Source organism: Manis pentadactyla, chromosome 3 (assembly GCF_030020395.1).
Source record: "Manis pentadactyla isolate mManPen7 chromosome 3, mManPen7.hap1, whole genome shotgun sequence".
Taxonomy (NCBI): Eukaryota; Metazoa; Chordata; class Mammalia; order Pholidota; family Manidae; genus Manis; species Manis pentadactyla.
Window position 1 is genome coordinate 32273222 of NC_080021.1, and position 21256 is coordinate 32294477.

General features: G+C 39.3%; 1 protein-coding gene across 2 annotated transcripts in view; it reads right to left on the reverse strand.

Moving 5' to 3' along the window:
- Positions 1-20624, reverse strand: part of TRHR (thyrotropin releasing hormone receptor) — a 36890-nt gene extending 16266 nt beyond the window's left edge. The window contains exons 1-2 of one of the 2 annotated variants that reach the window (XM_036876444.2): positions 20416-20624; positions 19013-19884 (exon numbers count right to left, since the gene is read on the reverse strand). In XM_036876444.2, coding sequence (XP_036732339.2) covers positions 19013-19801 — 789 coding nt within the window. In that variant the 5' untranslated portion in view covers positions 19802-19884; positions 20416-20624. Of the gene's footprint in view, positions 1-19012; positions 19967-20415 lie in introns of those variants that run through there. The other variant, XM_036876443.2, reaches the window with a different exon arrangement.
- Between the last annotated feature and the right edge of the window lie 632 nt (positions 20625-21256).

The window sequence follows — 21256 nt, forward strand, 5'->3', positions numbered from 1 at the left end:
TCTGGGGAATAGTCTGTTACTCTGTAGAAATAAAAAATTGTTGGATATATTGTGAAGAATGAAGGAAATATAAAGGGCTAAGGAGATATTAACTTGATTCGATTGATGCTGAGTTCATTCCCTGTTACTGGATGTTAATTGATACTATGTTCATACATACCAAAGTAAGGTGGGGTTTGTCTTCAAAAGATATAAATCTCACTGTGACAGGCATTCTTCATATTTAATCATCTGTCACTTCTCTGTCACTCATGAAGCTGTAAAAAACAATATCTAGATCTCACTGTGCATCTTAAATTTGCATTTTCAGAGCCCATTGAGATCAAGGCATATAACTGGCAAAGTATTTTCTTTAGGGACACAGAGTCAAGATGAAGGCAGGGGAAACACTGGCTGCTATTTTCAGCTGCCTGTGATGAGCTTGAACTTTCCTGTTTTGGATCATTTTGTGGAACCATATGTATTTATTTAGTATGTGTTTATCATTTATTTCCTGAGCACTTGTCATACATCAGTACCTATACTAAATATATAGTATATTCACAAATAAATTTTTAAATAGTAATAGTTCAGGGGCCAGCAAACTTTTATTGTAAAGTGCCAGATAATAACTATTTAGACTTAATGGGCCATGTAGTCTTGGTCACAGCTATTCAGCTCTGGCTTTGTAGTACAAAAGCAAGAAAAAGGACACATAGATGAATGGGCCTGACTGTTCCATTATGCTTTACTTCAAAAACAAACAATAGAGCTGGATTTGGCCCATGACCCTAGTTTGACAACCAGTGGAATAGTTGAGCACTTCTAATAAAACAGGCAAGTGGTACGTAACTTATTTCAAACCACGACTGTGATTTGCAGCTAATTTTTTTCAAGTTCTTTACCTAATTATCAACAGAACCTATGATAAATGTTTTTTTTTTTCATTTGATTTCCCTTATGACAGAATCATCATTAGCATTCCCACTCTAAAAAATATTACCTAAAAATATCCTGCTAATAACAGTATATAAATAATCCCAGGAGCAACTTTCCCAGAAGATATGCACTTACGGGTGATTAAATCAGGAATAGAAACCAGTGTAGAAACCAGTACAGGCGCCAACTGGAAGGAGGCACCTCCATGATTGATGGTAGTGGCCCTGCTGGCCCAGGGGAAGCCAGTCCTTTGGTTTTTATGTCAGGCTGTCCTAATTCTCCAAATTCAAAGACACGTCTTCCACAGCAGCCACTTTGCTCCAGCACTTACCAACTGATAGATTTGGGGCCTCTCACTACTGAGTTTCAGTTTTCCCTTCAGTAAAAATGGTGAAAGAAATTGTACCTATCTCGAAGGATTCTTGTGTGGATAAATGAGATACTGTTGGCCAAGCACTTTTGTAGTGCTTGCAACAGAGTGAATGGAAGAAAAATGAAATCTATTTTTTAAACTAATAACAGATAATGTTCATTACTTAGTGTGCATCAGACTCTGTTCTTAGAGTTTCATTTACATACTAGATCATTTAATCTCGACAGGAGCATTATGAGGAAGCTACTATCATTACCTCCATTTTACAAATAAGGGAACTCATATGCCACTTACAAGTGGATGAGCTGGGATTTGATTCAGGCAATGTGCCCCCATCTGTGCTTGTTACCCACTCTGGATGCCATCAAAACGAGAGAAGCCTCTTGTCCTATCTGTCCCTAAAAAGGCAACTGTTTCTTATTCTCCAGGTGAGAAGAACTAGGTGTAGTTCATTGTCATTCTTTCTGTTACAAAAATGAGGAGAACCAACACTGTACTTGGATAAAGGAATATTGATCACCAACCTCTCTCAATCTCTGACTGACCTAGAAGTGTCTGTCTATTCCTGCCATTGGAAAATGTTTCAGTTCTGAATTAGAATGCAGAATGCATTTTCTTCTAGAATAAATGTTATAAAAGTTAATGAAATATAATTGAATAGTATCACTAATGCTATATTTCCTGTGCATAAAAGCCAAATGACTTATGTAGGTCAGCCTCGTATTTTAACATTTCATCGATGGGAAAAAATCCTGTTGTTTCAGGCATTGATTTATAAATGACATTTGCTAGTGTCTGCCTAAAGAACCAAAATAACACTGCACTCTGAAACGTACTATTTAGTTTATATCTCTGACTATGCTATTTAAAATTGCACCCCTCCTATTTCAGCATTTCATGTCCTTATTTGCTTAATTTTTATGCACAATCTGATTTACTATGTGCATATGTTTATATATAATATATATTATTTATTTCATTACCCCACCTCCTTGGGATGTAAGCTCCATGGGACAGAGATTTTCATGTCATTTGTTCATTACTGTATTCCTAAGGTTTAAAACAGTGCCTGGAACAATCAAGCAGGTGTTTGACACATTTTGTGGAATGAATGAACCAATGTAATTGTCACATATATAAGAAGTTCCCTCTTCCTCAGACAGATATGACCCACTCTGTACCTCATCTCTGAGATACTAGTACTGTGGGCAAGTGTGTGAGGAAATGGAGTGTAGTGTTAATGCTTTTAGAGGCTTTGGATTAGATGCTAGGGTGAGATTCATTGCTCTTCCGCTTATTGATTGGGTGACCTTGAGCTTAAGGCTGCTGAATCTCATACTTCTCATCTTTGAAACTGATATGATAAATTACACCTATGTCATAGGTGCAAATGACATGATGTGTGAAAATCCTTGAGTACACTGCCTAGCACATAGCAAGAGTTCAATAACATTACCTATCAGAAAGGTGAATAAATGATTGACACTAAGTAGGACAGATTATTTTCCAGGTTACATTGGTGGGACGAAGGACATAGGTGCATGATCTTAACTGAAGAATCTAAGCTAGAATATTTAAACAGTAAGTCTCAACATAGGATGGAGAGGTTTTCGGGAGGGTTGTAAGAATCACTTCGGGGAATTTTCAAAACTCTCCATGCTCCTGGAGAGTGGGCAATGTTGCCCTCCGCCTTTATAATTTGTATTGGGATGTGTTTCTACTACTGAAGGGATTATGTCCTGCTCCTCAGGGGTTTTGGAGTGAAATAAAAGTTGATTACAAATTTACAATACATTATTAAGAAACAATATGTTTAAACCTTTAGATGACTGTAAACATGGCATCTCTATGAAATACCGGCCATTGTACAAGGAAATCACTACTCCTTACAGAGGCTCTGTGCAGAGCATTTCCCCTAGTACCACTATATAATGGTTTACCAAGGTCTTTTGCTTATGAATGCAGGCATTTCTATTTCTCTTTAGGGAAAAATGGTTTTGTGAGTTTTATCCTTGATAATCATCATACTTCAAGTTGTCTTTATCGTACATTTTATTGGTGTTTTTGAAAGTTTACTTTGTATTCCTTGGTGTTACTAAATAACTTGACTCTCTCTTTAATATTGGGATTGTATTGGGTCAGTTTAGCTGAGGCAGAAAAGTGACTTTATTGAATAAAATTTTAATTGTAATAGCTTTACTCTCTTTAAAAGATAGCAAAAAATAGTCTGAAAGTAGGCTTACATTTAGGTATCAGTTTGCAAAAATTAGTGTACCTTCCTTAAGTACTACCAAGAGCTTCTCAATGATCATGAAAATATTTTAAGTTAATTCATACTGTCACAGCCCAGAAGTTTCTAGCTTTTGACTAACTGGCTATAATAGGAACATGAGTTTTCTTTTGATGCCTCATTCTTCATGATCAAAAATGAAAATTCAAGACTGCTTTTTCTATTTGTGGTTTATGCGTGGATAGTTGTCTATTTTGAAACATGTTTAGAATGGACACAGTAAACCTGATGTGATTTAATAACCATTCTTGATTAATTATTTTGAGGAAATGGGTGGAGTTGGGAAGAAGCCAGGAACAGAGACTTTTATTCATTAGCTGAAAAGTCTATTACTACAGTCAATAACGGCAGTTTTCTACTTGCCTGAATTTTGGGTCTGCATTGAACATTGAGTGACTGGCACAGACTCCTTGAGTTACACTGCCTAAGGAATAAACAAACGTCCTGTGTGATACTGAAGTGCGGAGACTGGTGCCCTGATAAAGTGTTATTATATGGAAACTTTCTGCCTTTTGCTTTTAGTATGTCAAGGGTCTTGGGGTGGCACAAAAACTGGGAATGCTTGCACAAATGAGGAGGGTCAAGCACCCTTGATCTTGTCCATCCCTGTTTATTAAGAGTGTTTGCACCTCAAGATACCATCTTTCTTTGAGATAAAGTCAGTAGCAAAGTAAAGTCAAGGACTATGCAAAATCGAATGTGTTGCTTCTGTCTCAAGGCTAATTACTGTTAAATGTGTTTCCCAAATCCTTCACTGATTAAGGGGAAAGAGCAAAGATGTTTGGGGGTAAGGAAAACCAGACTGAATGCCAGGCATGCTAGCTAGCCGAGGGTGCTGATCACAGAGAGGCCAGATTCAAGATTGGGAGGAAAAAACGATTGCTCATGAGCTGGTCCTACTCAGTATTTTTTGAATAAGGGATTTATTCAGGCACCTGACTTCTGTTGATTTGGAGGCAGGGCTTCAGATGGAACTTTTTGGCAAATGTAGAAATCCCTGTCCTTGTCTGATCCAGTCTATCCATTTAGCATAAGATCCTTGCCTCAAGGAAGTGCTAAATGTGAAATTGTACTGGTTGTGGGTGTTCATTCTCTGTAACAGAAAAGGAAACGACCTTGAGGACAACGAAATGGCTCATCTACATATGGCTCCACACAGAGAGCCCTTCACGATAGTGCTTCTGACTGTCCAAAGGGATGGATTTTCTTAGTTTGCTGGCAGTGTTCAAAGGGCATGAGTCCCAGAACAGGTCCATTGCAAAGTATTTAGATGTCACGAAGAAATTCGGGTTGTCTGAACTTTACTACTGCAGCAGCTCATTTTTTCTAAACCATGAAGGCACTTGGTCCTGTTCTCCCTCTACCTGTCATCTACCTCTCCCATGTCCCACAGTCAATTGCCATGTATCTGTTCATGCCCTCCCCACCCTCGCCAGTGCCTCTTCATTCTCAGTCAGTGACTTCCCATTCTGTGGCACTGAGAAGAGATCAGCTTGTGAGAACTCATCACTTCCTGTCCCATAACCTAAAATTGATCTGCAACCGTGATCATCCTTATCTCTTTTCCTTGTACCTAACTCATGCCTTCTTTAATTCACTAATTTATCCCTGTACTTATTTGACATTTATTGGATATGACCTCAGCGGACAGGACCGGAAAGACGTCACTTTTCCTCTCCAAGGTGATGGCGTTGCCTCCGCCCTTCGTGGTCATGCCTCTCGACTCCTCAGGAGTGTGCTTTATCAATACTGAGTCTTGCTTATGTATCTCCAAATAATTCCTCTCACTCTACTAAATTTTTCCCATCAGAATGTAGGATTTCTTTTGTCTTAAGGAGTAAAATGAAGCAAAACAAAAATACCTTGCCTTACTTCTCTGTCATTACTGTTCTCTCTCATAATCAAGTTTGTTAAAACAGCTGCCTACTCTTACTCTTGTTCCAGTTTTCCCTCCATTAGTTCATCCACCAACTCCATGATCTAATTTATTCCCTCTACCGCTTCATGACAGCTGCACTCACAAAGGTTACCACTGCCTGTTTTTGGTGCTTTTTCAGCTCTTATCTTCACCTCTTTCTATTGACCACTATTGACAGTCTCTTCTGGCTTTTGTGACTCCACTTTCTCCTGGTTTTCTTCTTTCCTCTCTGGCAATAGCTTTGATTTTACAGATTTTACAGTCTTTTCATCTCATTCTGTCCTGAATTATAGTTGCTCCAGGGTTTCTTTTATGTTCTACAAAATTTCCCCCAGTAATCATATCTACTCCGAGTCTTCAACAAACCATCTGTATACTGATTGCTCCCAAATCTGTATCTCCATGCCAGATGTTTCTTGTGAGCAAAAATTCTGTATTTCCAACTGTATCCTTGTATTCTATTGACATTCCAAATACAACATGGGAAAAATTTAAATATACATGCCTTGAAGTATGTTCCTTCACTAATTGTCCTCGTTTGGCAAATTACACTATCCAATAAATAATAACAGTAGCTAACATTCATCATTTCCATATTCCAGGCACCATGCACAGTACTTTATATAGATTTTTGCATTAAACCATACTAACTACCCTGAAAGATGGGTACTATCAGTAGCATCCTTTATGCAGATGTGCAAACTGAGTCAAGTTAACTGGCTCATATCACATAGTCAGTGGCCAACCCCGGCTCTGCTCTAGGGCATGAGATTCCAGAATACAGGCTTTCAATTATCATACCACTTTCTCAGTGTTCAAATGATTTACTTTTGACTTCTTTCTCTCTTACTTTCTGCATAGCTATTTATATGAAGCTATGGATTCTATTCCAAATGCATCTATTTCTCTCTATTCTTACTGCCATTTTTCATGTTAAGCCTTTGTGGCACTATTCAGATTATCTTGCCCATATTGTTGCAACATTCTCCTAACTAATGCCCTTGACTTTAGTTAGGGTCCAATCCGTTTCCTACACTGAAGACATCTTCCTCAAGCATATATCTAATTATAATATTTCCTGCATTGTAATCTTCCAATGACTTTTCATAGCCTTTAGAAAATTGTCCAAATCCCTCAAAATCCTAGATAGAGACTTTACTTCCTGGTCCCTGCTTATCTCATTAGTCTTATCTCTTGTTGTTGAGTCTTAATAGTGACATAAAGTTCTCAGGACTTACGGTGTTTTTTCTGGAATCCTGGTCTTCACCTTTATAGTTCCTACTGCATAAACCATCTTCCTACTCTTTTTCACCTACAAAATTCCTATTAATTTGCAAGGCTCAGCTTAGGAGTCCTTTTTTCCAGAATGCCTTTCTGATGCCCACCTCTCCCCAAGCCATCTAGGTCAGGGAATACTAATTTGTGTTTTTTCCATATATAATGATTTATAAACACTTATTACATGACTGCTTTAATTATTGGTTGACTTTTCTGGTTTTCCTATTATAATAGGAACTTTTTGTGAGCAGAAACTCTGATTTGTTCATTTTTGTATCCTTGTGCCTAAAACAGTGCCTGAGATATAGCAGGTTTTCAATTAAATCATAATTGAACAGGTACAAATCTGTCCTCACTTCCACTATTTTCCCATTCCATAAACACCCTGGAAGGGAATGTCATAATTTAACAAGACCATCCTTAATTCCAGGATAATACCTCCACTGTGCACCGCAATTGGTTTTTATAAAACTATTGACTTGTGCTTAGTTTATTCAGAGAGATGTTTCATTGATTTATAAAGAAATGCCTGGTGGTCCAACCTAGCACTTTATAACCTCTAGTTAAATATTTCTCCTATAAATTCACCTTGAATCTGAGCCTATCCCTATTTTGCTGGTAGAGCAGAAAATATATACTAGTGTGCTCTTTTCTCCTGCCCTTCCCCACACAAATTTTCTGTATGCATAATCTTTCAAATGTTTGCCAAGTAGAATCAGTTACAAAGCCTAACTCTTATCAAAGGAAACATGGCAGGGTGTCAGTCCTGCACATTGCTAGAGGCTGAGTCACTTGACTTAACAAATGATCTTTAAAAAATTCATGGGCTGCTCTGCATTTACCTGGCCTCTAGCCTCGCTCGTTCTCAGGAGGGTGCCACTTCTCTCACTGAGTCACTTCCTTATTCTGTAAGCTCAGAGCTGCTGCCTGCAGAAAAACTGCTGTGTTCTTCCATAGTCATAAATACCCATAAAACTCAAACAACAAAGGCTCAGAATGAAAAGATTTGGGTGGTTCACATACTTGCTGTTGCTATACCATTGTGTTCAGGCCATCTATCCAAGGGGCACAGCTAAAAGTCACCAGTACTGTTTCTGAAAGGTTGCATTATTTTCTTTCCCACAATAATGTTATCTGTTTTTATTTTAACTAAATATGGCTGTCAGATATTGTACATTATTCACCCTATTTCATGCGCACATGTATTTAGCTTTGTTTAATTTTCAGAGCTAATTTAATTCTTAGTTTATTCAAGTTCTTCTCACATGCAGCTCTGAAAAGCCGTGTCCAACTTCAGCAGCAATGCCATGCCTTCCTTGTTTCAGACAAATACACTTATTCTCTTAACTGAACCTTCTCTTTCTCCTTGGCTCATCATCTTTTCTCCTTCCTTCCCAACTGGGAGTATCCGCCAGAACTCTGCCTTCGGCCCTCCGGCCATGTTCCAACAGGGGAAAATAGGTCTTTTATCTCTAGCAGACTCCAGTCCCCCTCCTGCCTTCTAAATGTAAAGATTCCTCCAAAACTCAGTTTTTGTCCATCTGTCCTTCTCTTTTTCAAAATTTAATCTTAATCATAGCTTTTTCCATTATTCTAATGATTCCCAAAGGCACATATCTGATCCTGATCACTCGCTTACGATCTGTGTTTCTCCAAATCCTACATTCTTACAATCTAAAATTTCCAGATTCTCATGTTAAGCTGAAGATTTCTGACAATGTTCCTTCAACATCTCTTTCGACAATTTCACCATTTGCAATTTTTCCTCCTGAAAAAACCTTTAGAGTCAAATTTGATCTTTTCATCTTCCTCATCCTTTATATACAGCCAACTAGTTTAGTTATTAATCAATATGTCCCCAGGCACCACGACACCCACTGTGGGCCCGGAGATGAATGGGGTAATGTTTCCGCCACCGTGGGATGCCCAGTCTGGTGGGAGAGCCCTCTGAGCAAATGACTATATACCACAATGTGCTGTCCAGACACAAGAACAAAGTGCCACAAAGAGAAGGGAGAGACACCAGCCCTGGCCAGTGGACTCAGGGCAGCCTGCTCTGAGATGTGGTCTGTGAGAGGGCAGGTTAGCAGTGGCAGGTCAAACAAGGGGCTGCAGAAGGTTTGTAGCCGTGGGAGTATGCATCCTGACGTGGAAGCATGAGAGAGTGTGGCCGGTGTAGGAAACTGCTTATAGAACAATGTGCTGGGGATGGGGAGCAGATCGTAATGTCCCAGTAGACCTTGATAATGACGTTCGATTTACATCAACAAGAATTAACGATATTAGAGGAATTAAGGTATCGTAGTGCTGTTACCAAATTTGCAGTGTAGATGGTTCTAGCCTCAACCTGAGGGATGAATTGGAAGAGAGTAGTTCAGAGGCAAGGACACTGGTTAGGAAGCCTCTGCACCAGTTTGGTGAGGCAGAGAGGCCAGCCTCCGTGTCTACAGTGAGAGAGGAACAGGTGAGGCTGGAACTGAGAAAGGAGAGGTGGGGTTTCCGAGGGGAAAACACCAGGTATGATGACTCGAGGAGAGTGGGGAGTTTTGAAATGGACCTTTAAGCCATGAAAAGGGGGAACTGATTATAGTCCCGTAAATGGACAGAGGTTACTAAGGGTCACTGGAATGGAAACTCGTGGGGTAAGGTAGCTGCTCTCAATATGATGTAATTTCCTGGCATTGCTCTGTAGTGAGAAGGGGGAACCAGGAAGGCAGGTGCTGGGCAGATGCTGCCCTGGGGTTTCGGCCTCACTGATCCAGCCCTGGCCTGTATCGCCTCCACATTTATTTCCCATGTCTTCCTGACATGAAGCTTTGACCCATATCTGGCTAATCTCATCACTGTTCCACAGACAGAATATGCTTTATAAATTCTGGGCTTTTTTCCTCTGGGTTGCTAATACATTCACATCCTTCCCCTCTTCCTTCCTTACCTGAAACAAGCTCTCTTCTCTCACTCTCTTTAGCAAACCTCTCAAAATCTCCAGATCCCCTTCATCTACCAGTTCCAGGAAATTTACTTTAACCTCCACCAATCTCACATTTACTTGATTTTCTCTTGCCCTTATGGTCGATATTATATAAGCTCTATAGCAGGAGCCCTGTTTTCAAATCCTGACTTTGCCACAACTATCTGTGTGACCCAGAGCAAGTCACTTAGCAGCTCTATGCCTCCAAATCCTCTTTTATAATTAGTCACTACTTTCCAGGGGATCGTACGTATTCATTGAGTTAGTTGAGTTGTGGGCTAGTTCATGTAAAACATTTAAAATAGTTCAGAGTACATTAAAAAATCAGTAATATCTAGTTTCTGTTATGTGTGTAATTTTTGTGTTGTACTTAGTGTGTTTCTCGCAGCACACAATAGGAGCTCAAAAAGTATGTGCTAACTTGGTCTTTAATTATTAATATGTTGTTAGAACCTGTAAGCTCTCTGTTATAACCTCTAAATTTTGTCTTTTTCAGGAAAGAATTACCAGTCTATGTTTTTGCTTTTCATGAATTAGGAGGTAGTAAATAATACTTTAAATATAACATACAATTTAAATATAGTAAATACAAATTACTGAATACCTATTATGTACTAGGCATTTCCTCATAGCAACCCTATGAGTGGGTATCATTAGTATCCCATTTTACCTATGAACAACTGAGGTATTAAGAAGCAAAATAATTCACCCAAAGTTAATTTATCCAAATTCACCCATGTCTGAATCTATGGGGAAGGAATATAGGTAAAACCACTCTTCCTCTGGCATTTTGTGTCGTGCTTAATAACGCCACCACTGTCCAGTCATGCAGCTAAGAATCTGGACTCCCTTTAGGAACATCTCTCTTGTTTATCTGCCAAATTAGTTGTTTAATCTACTGATTTTACCTCTTAAATATTTCACATGTACATTCCTCCCACCCTTCTGTACTGTTACCTCCTAACCCAAGCCCTCTTTGCTTCTTGACTGGATTGCAACAGCTTCTTTTCTGTTTCCCTGGTTCTCAGCTGGCTTCATTGCACAAATTTATGAGCAAAGTTCCCCAGAGTCAAATCCCATTTGCTGCTGCCCATGTTACAGGCTTCCAGTGGTTCCCAGGACCTTCGAATCAAGTCCAGATGCCTTCAGATGACACTCAGGGCTTTTCATAGTCATGCCCTGGTTCAGCATGGTTACATACTGGTTTGCAGGGCTTCTGGTCCTTTGTGTTGGCCTGGTGAGTGCCCGCTCAGTGATCAAGAGTGGAAGTGCCCCTCACTCTGCTGTGCGCTTTCTCTCCAGCCTTGACTAAGTACAGCATTCACCCTTCCTTGTTGCCTCTTCTGCACGCTGTACAGGCTAACCTTGTATTTTCCAGTTGTTTTTTAAGAACGATCTTTTGTATTTTATTTAAAGTTCCACAAGATAGTGACTATCACTGGTTCTCTGGAGCAATGCCTGGCATTTAAACTGGCACTCAAAAAATGTTTATTGGATTAAAGAACTAATGGATGAACAAAGCCAGAATAATGATAAAACAGATTTAGGGGCTTTGATAGCCAGTCAGAGGAGACTGGGGATATTTCTTTTTGAAAGAAGATGATGTGTGCCAATTGTGTTAATAACCTTAGTTAGGGGCACATAGATAGATTTATTTTCATCTTTATACCTCTGCTTACAATGTTTTCCTTCTCCGAGCTGCCATCCCTCTGCCTCTCTGCCTATTCTTTCCAATGTAGTTCTCACTGAAGAGTATTTTAAAGGAAAATGAATAGGATTTTCTTAAAAAGTAAAAATTATTATTATTTTCTCATCTGGAAGGGGGAAATCTTCCTAAAAAGTCTTATCCACTCGCATAGTCACAACCATACTAGCTAGCTACTAGTTTGGCTATTTTGGAATTCAAAAGAGATTCAATGAAAGACAAGGAAATTTTAATTTAAATCAGAGAAGTATATGGCATAAATACAAAGTAATTTTTCAGGCAGCAAAATAGTGTTGGAAGTGACTGAGCCCTGAAATATGCATGTATGTACTTTTTTACATTTTCATTTATATATATGTATAATTACATATGATACACACACACACATGAAGGGTGCTGATAAACATTTAACAATAGCCAAAAGGACATGGGCCCTGAATTGTCTTATGTGTTGATTTCTGTAGTTAAAAAAATCTCCGACCATGACTGCTTTTAAGCAACCGGTGTGATATCACTGAATGCAGAGCTGGGAAGAGATGCAAACAGCCTGCCCTGGCAAAGTCTATATTCTTTGGCTGTGTACATACACTTTCAGGAGCCTGCTCTATGCCAAACTCAGTGCTGAGGGTGCTGGGGATAGAAGGCCCTACTCTTAAGGATTTTGGTGGCAGTGAGTAGGCAGACAGGCTGACAATTATATTAAGAATTACTAAATCAGAAGTACACGCAAAGTATTATGAAAACAAGGTAGACCACCTAACATCCACAGTTATACCTAGAAATTTGGCTGTATCAGTCTGCCTGAGAAATTCAGGGAAGGCTTGATAGGGTGCAGGGGCCATGTTTGATCTGAGTCTTGGAAGATAATTGGGAGTTTGCCAGATGAAGGTCATTGAGGCTGAGAGAACATAGGAAGTTCAGAGAACTACAAATAATTCAGTACCACTGGAGCATAAAGTACATATTAGGGGAGCTACAAGGATGAGGGGAGCTACATAGGAAGGAACCAGGATCTTATTAGTCAGGCTACGATGTTTAAACTCTAGGCCTCAGGGAACTATAAAAATCATTTTGACAATGTATCTGTGAGTTAGAGACCCTTTAGTGAGCAATGGCAAGAATGATTTTCTGAAAGAAGAATGGGAGTCAGAGAGGACAGGGAGGTATGTCCTGAAATAGAGCAAGTGAGAACCGGCGGACTAGGATGATGGTTTTATGAGTGGAGTAGGTCAGGGATGAGAGTTATGAGCTGGAAAAACTAGGCCTTGGCTATTGCCTCAATTTGCAGGCAGGTGTATAGGACAAAAAAACACTTAGAAGGAAGGACTCTAGATTCTGGAAACCTGAAGAAAGAAGGAGGTAGGGGTCTCTGAGGGAAAATATTGGGTTTAGTTTTAGACATATTGGATTTGATCAACTTACATGGTCTCAAATAAAACAATTAAGACTATGGATGGGGAGATGTCTTTGCTAGAGCTACATACCAGAGCCTCATAGGTAGTAGCTATGAGCATGGGTTTGGAGGAAAGGAGACAGAATGACGAAGGGCAGGGGTGGGGAGGAGGGGTAAGGGTCAGATGTAGCAGGAAGGCAATCTGGTCCATGCTTCCCTCACTGGACAGCCCCACTTCAGCAATACTGGACTGTTCTTTCCTGGAATTTGCTCAGTCACTGTCAACCTCTCTTTCTGTGGAACTGTGTTTCTTCCTTTTCTCCCCGTCTCCTTAATGCTGCCCTTAGACATTTTGCCCATCTTCACAGCCCAGCCAGTGCCATGTGCTCCGTAGAGCCCTCCTCCATTCTCCCCATTTTGCTTCTCTCCTCAGCAATGCCATGCCCTCTGTCGTAGAACCAGTGGGCTGCTCAGGATTATTTTTTATAAAGCCAGTGGGAGGGACTCCTTGTAGGTGAAGAGTTTGTCTTATCTATCCCTGTGGCCTCCACATCTGGAACAGTGCTAGGTGCTTTTGGGGTTGTGAGTGACTGTTTCATTAAACTGGGGAAGATATTGAATGTAAATGACCTACTGCAAAATTTTGCTTAATGTTGACCTAGTTCTAGCTTTATACTTGTCACCCTTCCCCCAACTTATTAGAAAAAAACATAAAGGAGACTAAGAACATCCAGCCTTCATCTGTCTGGGACTTGGGGTATTTGTTTGAAGTTTGAAGAATTCACAAGATGCTGTGTAAAAAAATATAAAGTGGTTATTTTCAAGCTGACTTTAAGGTGCTTTTTTGTGTGTGTGGCTAAATTGAGAATGCTGTGGAATGCAGGTTCTCCCTTTATGTAAGCATATGAGAAAATTAATTTTTCTCTATGAGTGATATAATAGCTCCAGGATACAAATATAAAATTGGGACTAAACAGTGTGTGTTCATCTAACCAAAGGACACAAAGCATGTAACTGCAGGAGATTTTCACTGATTCAATTTATGGGATGTGAATGAAGTTTTTCCTTTTACAGGATATGAATGGGAAAATGGAAAGCTATTTTTTAATAATAAAAATAGGTGGCACACTTAGATATCTGTATGCTGACAAAAATTGCACTTTTTCACCCCATCTTAGAGATCTTTAGACTATTCACGATATACATGAACCCACACAAGTGGAACAAATAAAACAATTAGAAATGAAAGAGGAACCTGTGAAAACTCTATGAAAACAGTCCCACTAAACCTGAGAAATCTCTGGTTTAGACCTAATTCTGAAGGCCTACTTTAGTATCACTAATTTGCCTTGTAAAGTAAATCAGCAACTAAGCTCCCATACAACTTAAGGAATTCCATGCTCCCAAATATCAGCCCTACAGCACAATATTCCACCATTATGCCTCCTTTCTTTTGTGTCTCAAAGGTTTTTCCTTTTTTTCAGCTTTCTCCTTTAAAAAGTAAGCAGCACTGCAGGCAGGATTTGGGGGAAGGCAGGGGAAGAGAAAGGACACACCCACCCTTCATCTGATTTCTTCACTGTCCGCGAGAGCTTCACACTGCTGGAGAGGGCTGCGGAGGGGCTCAGAGGCTGCCCCGGGGGTGCAGATCCATGAGAGGAGGAGTGAGGGAGGGGTAGCTGACAGGGCAGGTGGGAGGACAACAAAGATGAATTTTGACTGGTGCATCTCATTGGATTTGAAGAACTCTATGCATAACTGTTACTCCCATTTTATTGATGAGAAAACTGAGTCTGAGAAAAACTTAGTCACCATCCTATCCATTTTCTTTTATTCTGCTATTCTCCTTGAGAATATTAATTTCAACATTTTATGCAAAAGCAGGATATAAAATTATATACCTATTTTGACTGATTACATTTAAAAAGTAAGTGAAAAATGTAAGAAGAAGAATATAACACAATGTTAATAATTGTGGTTTTGAGAGATGGGGTAAGGTACATCTTTTTTCTTACTCCTAGTTTTCTGTTTTCAAGAGTACACCTGATTGCTCTTATATGATCATCAGTAACAACACAATAGCAGCAAGCAAAGGCATGTATTGCTTTAAAAAGGGAAGTTGCTTTTGTTTCTTGGGCCACCAATATTCTCTAGTAAGATAGAAGGCTCTTAAGAAATTTATGGAAACAAAGACTGTCTAGTATTTTAAAGGCTAGCTTAAACAAATAAAACCCATAATGAAATTTTGCCGTAAATTTGGACTATGTGACACACTTTCTCCCCAAGTTATACTGTAGGAGAAGAAAACTACATTACAGTTATTCAATGGAAAATAAAACCGGTAGCTTTATTTAAGAAACATTCTGCACACCCCTGCATCCTATGGAAAGCAAATATTTTCATTGAATATATTTATTCATAGTATCATCTTTTATCAAGATGTTTTTCTGTCTCTGAAGTATCAAAAGATCTCATTAATTCCTTTGAAATATATTGTCAATAATAGAGATAATTTATCTACATAATACTGAACACCTGAATTGGATGAACTGAGAGAATCTTTTGGCATTACATAGAGAGCTGAAATGGGACAAAAGTGATCATTTAAACCATATATTTTCTACATCAAAACAACCAATGTAAAGCCAAAGATGTAGTTGATCATCAATTCTTTTGTCTACACAATTCCAAGCCATTATTTTTAGTAATTTATTTCACTGAATTTACTAAATAGATAGTTGGTTTCCTAAAATATAATTGAATTTCTGAATCACGGAAAAAAATACTCTGGCCTGGATTTTCTGCATGAGGGGTATAAATAAAAAACAAATAAATAAAACTCATATTTCCCTTACATATAAATGTGCTCTTTTGTTTCTTTTTTTAAATGTAGTTCTTTTAGGCTATCCATATTTGACTTTAATAACTTGGTTAGAAGGTCTTGGCCCAGGCAGAATATTTATTAAAATGTAAATTAACTTGCCTGAAAGAAAAAAAACACAGAAAAAACATTAAAATAAAAGTCCTCAGGTTATAGGAACTGGTGGTTTGAACCTTTTGACAATTTAAGAAAAGAACAATTTCAAACGAGGAAAAAGCTAGGTCACTGATTTTGGACAAAATTTGCTCCCCTCCCAGCTCTCTTTTCCACTCACTCATTCTCATTCAGTTCTTCCAGTCTCAGAACACCGGTGCCACACTGAATTGTCCTTTCTTCATTTGCATCTAATACATTTACATCTTGCGCTTTCTTTCTTTGAAACATCTCTCTGATTCACACCTTACTTTAAATTCTTCCAGAAGATAATCACTACCATCAACTTCCAAAGTGGCCTTTCTTTTACCAGTCTCTGGCTCTGAATCTGCAATGTCCACAGCTGTCAGATTCATCACTGCACACACCACTTCCCTCTCGCTGCTCCCACTCCCCACTCATTCTCTGCACCTCTGCACCCAGCTCACATTTCTCTCTGCCTCTACTTGGGATCCTTCATAGCTTGCTCATTCTTTCTCTTACACACACACACACACACACACACACACACACACAAATACACACACTTCTATCAACCAAATCTTATTTTTAACTGCTCCCCCAAAGACATCATTTGTTTTAGTCAACCAAGTCACTCCACCCCATAAAATTCCCCATTGCATGTGCCCCGCCTTGCCCCTCTCCAAAGCTGAAACGTTCTCCTTCCAGCCATGTCCTTTCTGTGGAGAGTGCTGTCCGTGTTCACTTTTACTTTCCAAATGGTCCCTATCCTTCCAGAGCCTTCTAAAATGGCACTTCTTCCATAAAGCCTTCTCTGATCCCTCTAGGCCCATCATTTCCTTCCTTTTCTCTGACCTCACATCCTATCTATAATCAAGACTGAATAACACAACATATTACTTAAATGCAGTTCTATTGATTATATGTCATTATGTGTTTCTCCATAAGGGCATTATTGGCATTAGTAACAGGGCATTTCTTCACTGTGCAGAACTGTCTTGCTCATTCCAGGACACCTGGCGCCCCTCACTCCTGAATGCCAGCTGCTAGTGATGTCACTGTGGCAGCACCACACGATCAGAATACATTTCCAAATGCCCTCATCATTAAAAAGCTCCTTAGAGAAGTTACTATGTCATATACACACCTGTTCCACAAATAATCTTTGTTTAAATGATGAACATATAATTTAAAGAACACATCTGTATTTCCCTTACAGTTGCCAACATATTAAAAAACTAAGAGGAAGACTAACTCTCAGGTGTTAATCACCGCTTCATTTTAAGTGTTTCACATAAGACATTTCTGTGTACCCTCATGCCAACCCTGGATGTTGCTAGTTGTCCTCATTTTTTAGATGAGGAAACTGAGACTAAGAGGGTTCTGTTTATCCAAGGTCATGCAGTTTGATTAGAAACTTGGCAATTAAGCCCAGAATTGTTTAGAGGAAAATCTTTGGCTTTTTTCTTCTATCACACAGCTTCTATAAAGACAGCCTATCTGTTAACAGCTTTGAAATAGGAGTGGGACCATGTAACATAATTAGCAATTTAAAGCACATTATTAATGCTGATAGGTACTAATGACTATAATTGAAAAGAAGGGCATTAGAACAAACAATTTTTTAGAATTTATAACAAGAATATAAAATGATGTCTAATGAATTAATTTGCTCACTGACCGTCTCTGCTGTAGACATTAATCCATGTTTAATCGTTAATTGAGAGGAACATATTATTTACTCTTACTGTCTTTGTTATTGTTTGTCTTGGCAGATGGTCAGCAGATCTCTCTAAATTTCCCCTAAACAACTTTTAGGAAAAGATGGACAAAAATGCCTTGTATTAGGTAATACGCTGCTAGACCCAAAGCAATAGAAATCTGAGAGTTAGTAATAGCTGATTAGACCTTCCCTTCCTGTCATTAGGTATCTTTAATAGTAAATGTTATAAAAATCAAGTATCACAATATCATTTAAAATACTGTATACATTTATTTTTAGAGTTTATTATTCATTTCATGCATATTTGAAACCCTTATAGTTACTAGTAGCCTATTTAACTGTGTGCTCATATGTCCAATTATAATTTTTCATACAGCAGCTAATCTGGAGTTTAGGAAGCCCTCTAGTTTAGGATAGTCCATATGCATACTTTAAAATGTACATTCGGTTTCTATCTACACACACCAGAAGAACTGTATTCTTTGCAGGAAAAAAAAAAGAGAGAGAATTCAAACCATTTCAAAGATCCAGTACTGGTGACTTCAACTTTTCTTTTTTAGTTAGGAAAGTAAATGTTAATTATCTGTTTATTCTGTTGAACAAAGAAGGAAAAGGAACTGAAAGCTAAGTTCATAAGTAATTTTGAACAATTTTGTAAATGTAGATATATATTTGCACTTCATTCACTAGTAAAACCATTATTCAACTGTAGCCCCATGGAAATTCAGGTGATCTGAAAGCATAAAGGGGTTTTAGTTATGTTTACTGGGAAAAATAGACATTTTAGAAAATTCAGTCATTCTTTGTAACAAGTTGAGCTTGGTTTTAGCCTATCTTTTAGACCATTTTCTGAGCAAAGTGCATTTTCAGCTTTTGCATGCTGAGATACTTTGTAGGGAACTGGCACAGGAGGTTATAGAGGTAACAGACTCTTTGCTCATTAAGGCTAAAAAGTAAGTCCAGGAACCCCTTTCAGTTATGTGGGTCTCAGTCTTGAGCAACTATGGAACAATAAGGAAAGTTTCATTATTTCTCTGACTCATCTTTTCTCAAACTATCTTGTCAGCTCTTTGTCACGTAGGAGAATTCTGAAATCTGCTTTCTGCAGAAGCCAGAAATGATCTAAATATTTTGATAACATTTTGCAGAGAAGCACAAACATTTTAAACGTGGATTTCTAAGAGTTTCTGTTTATTTATATTTCCTTATATTTTAACAGTACCTGAACTTATACCTGCTTATGTACTATCAAATTTTTCCCAACTATTTTTAGATGTTCAGTTACTTTAGAGATAGATTTAATATGCAAAGCAGAAGCTTACTTTGTGAAACATTGCATAATTATATTTTGGTTTTGCCACCAGCTAAGTAGGACAAAGTTGATCCCATCCTGCAAGGAACCCTATCACACATTTCCTCTGTGGATTCAGAGATTCGGATTTGCTTACCTGCTTCCTTGAAGATACTGTGCTATTGAAACATCTATTGGAGGTCTTCAAATTCAAATTCTTATTCTGATGGATTGAGTTATTTTTCCATGTTTTAGAGTTTTCTTTAGGATCTGAAGGAATGGGATTTAAGAAGAGGATCCTAGCTATGAATCCATAGAGGACGGTGGCCAGGACCATAGGCATAACATAAAAGACACTGAAGTCCATTAGGTAAATAGGTGAGTAGTAATTCCTGGAGATCTTGTAGCCACAGGACACCACAATAGCATCTTTGTAGGTGCTGATATTGAGATCCAGCAAGAAGAACCAGAGCATACAGTAAATGGATGTGAAAGCCCAGACAAAGATGATGATCTTTTTGGCTCTGGAAAATGTGCAGAGAAACTGGGCTTTGATGGGATGACAGATTGCTATATACCTCTCAATGGTAAAGGCTGTGATCGAACAAGAGGATGCATTAATGCCCAAGTACTGGAGGTAAGTAATGCAGAGACATCCAACATAGCCATACACCCAGGAACCGTAGATACTGTCAGTTATGTTTGGGAGGCCGGCGGCCACCAGGACCATGAGATCAGCTACTGCCAGACTCACCAGGTAGCAGTTTGTGGGGGTCCTCATGTGCTTGGTCCTCAGCACTACCAGCACCACCATGATGTTGCCCGCAATGCCCAGGCCACAGATGATGAGCACCAGCAAGATGGTGGCCACTTGGTATTCCAGGGCCGCCACTGCTCTCGGCTGAAGCTGTGTCTGGTTCAGTTCGCTTACTGTCTCGTTTTCCATCTTCAGTGGCTTGATTGCCTCTGAAACACTTCTCAGAACATCTTCTGTCCAGAGCCCTGTCTGTGTCACAGGGCTCTCTCCCCCTGTGAAGAGTGACACAGTCCACATTTACTCACAGCGTCGCCACTTCAGATCAAGACACAGTCACCGTCAGGTAACTCTCACTTCCTCTCCTTCACCTCCCATGTGTCTACAGTAACAGAGCTCACAGGCACTTCCGAAAACTCCTGTTTAAAACTCTATTGTAGGAGGGCGCAGCCACTTACATTAAGAGGGATCAGTTTCCTCTTTGTAGGAAAAAATGCTTAAGAAAAGAGAAACAAAAAAAGCTCCCTAGTTTGAAAAAGTGCCCAATGTGAAAAACTAAACAATATCTGCTAACTTAAAAATAAATACAAAAGAAACTGCTTAGATGCTTAGGAAAAGTAAAATAAAGAAAAAGGTATGGGAGAAAAGCCAAGAGGTTCCGTGATGAAGCTTTGCAGGAATTTAGCATTTGCCTCCTTTGCTCTTAGAGGATGAGACCCTTTTGCTGCAAAATAAGAAGCGTCCGGGACTTCATTTCCCCCTGCCCCTGCCCCACATACCCAAAAGACAACAATTTCTTCTCTCACCTTTTCCTTTGTAGTGACGCCTGCTTTTCCGGGTAGAGGAAGCAGTAATAAGCCGAAGTTTCCAACACTGCAGGAAAGCTCGTCTTCAGAGTGCTTGAGAGTGCTCCGTCTTCAGAGCTGCAGTTCCTCTGAACCCTCGCAGCCCTTTGCAACCGCTGACAGACCACACAGCCGCAGCAGGGGCGGCAGAGAGGCTGTCAAATCAGAGACCGTCCCCTGATGAGAACGCGCGCTCTCTCTGGCACACACACACACACACACTCTCTCTCTCTCTCTCTCTCTCTTTCTCTCTCTCTCTCTCTCTCTCTCACCAGTGCCAGTCAGTCCTCACTGATTCATGATCTTCCCTTGCCTTGAAGGACTTACTTTTAAAGGTGCTGATGATACAGTCCTCAGAGAAGGCTGAAATCACAAGCAAGCGGGCCAGAACACCTGCTTTGGTAATTGCTTCTAGTCTAAGTTCTACAGGAACTCTAGGACCTGAGCATTCCTGCAAGACATTTACAGTCCCTGTGATAGGACTTTGGGGATAGTAAAGCCTTCTCAGTCCAGACACAGCCCTTGTAGGCTGATATGAAAACCCTTAGCCTAGTTCTCCAGTGAGCCAATGAAATTGGCTCCCTTCTCTCATATTATATGAATGGAAAATGAGTTAAAATTGATTTTAAACCATTTCAGCTGCAATCTTTGGAGGCTTATAAAGACTTTTTTCTTAAACTGTTTGAACTAAGAACATCAATTTAAAAGTACATATGATTAAGTCTTTTATTCAACTCTGTCTCTGCCATTTATTAAAATCTTTCCAAGTGCTCTGGGTGCCTCTATCCTCTCACCCGCCCTG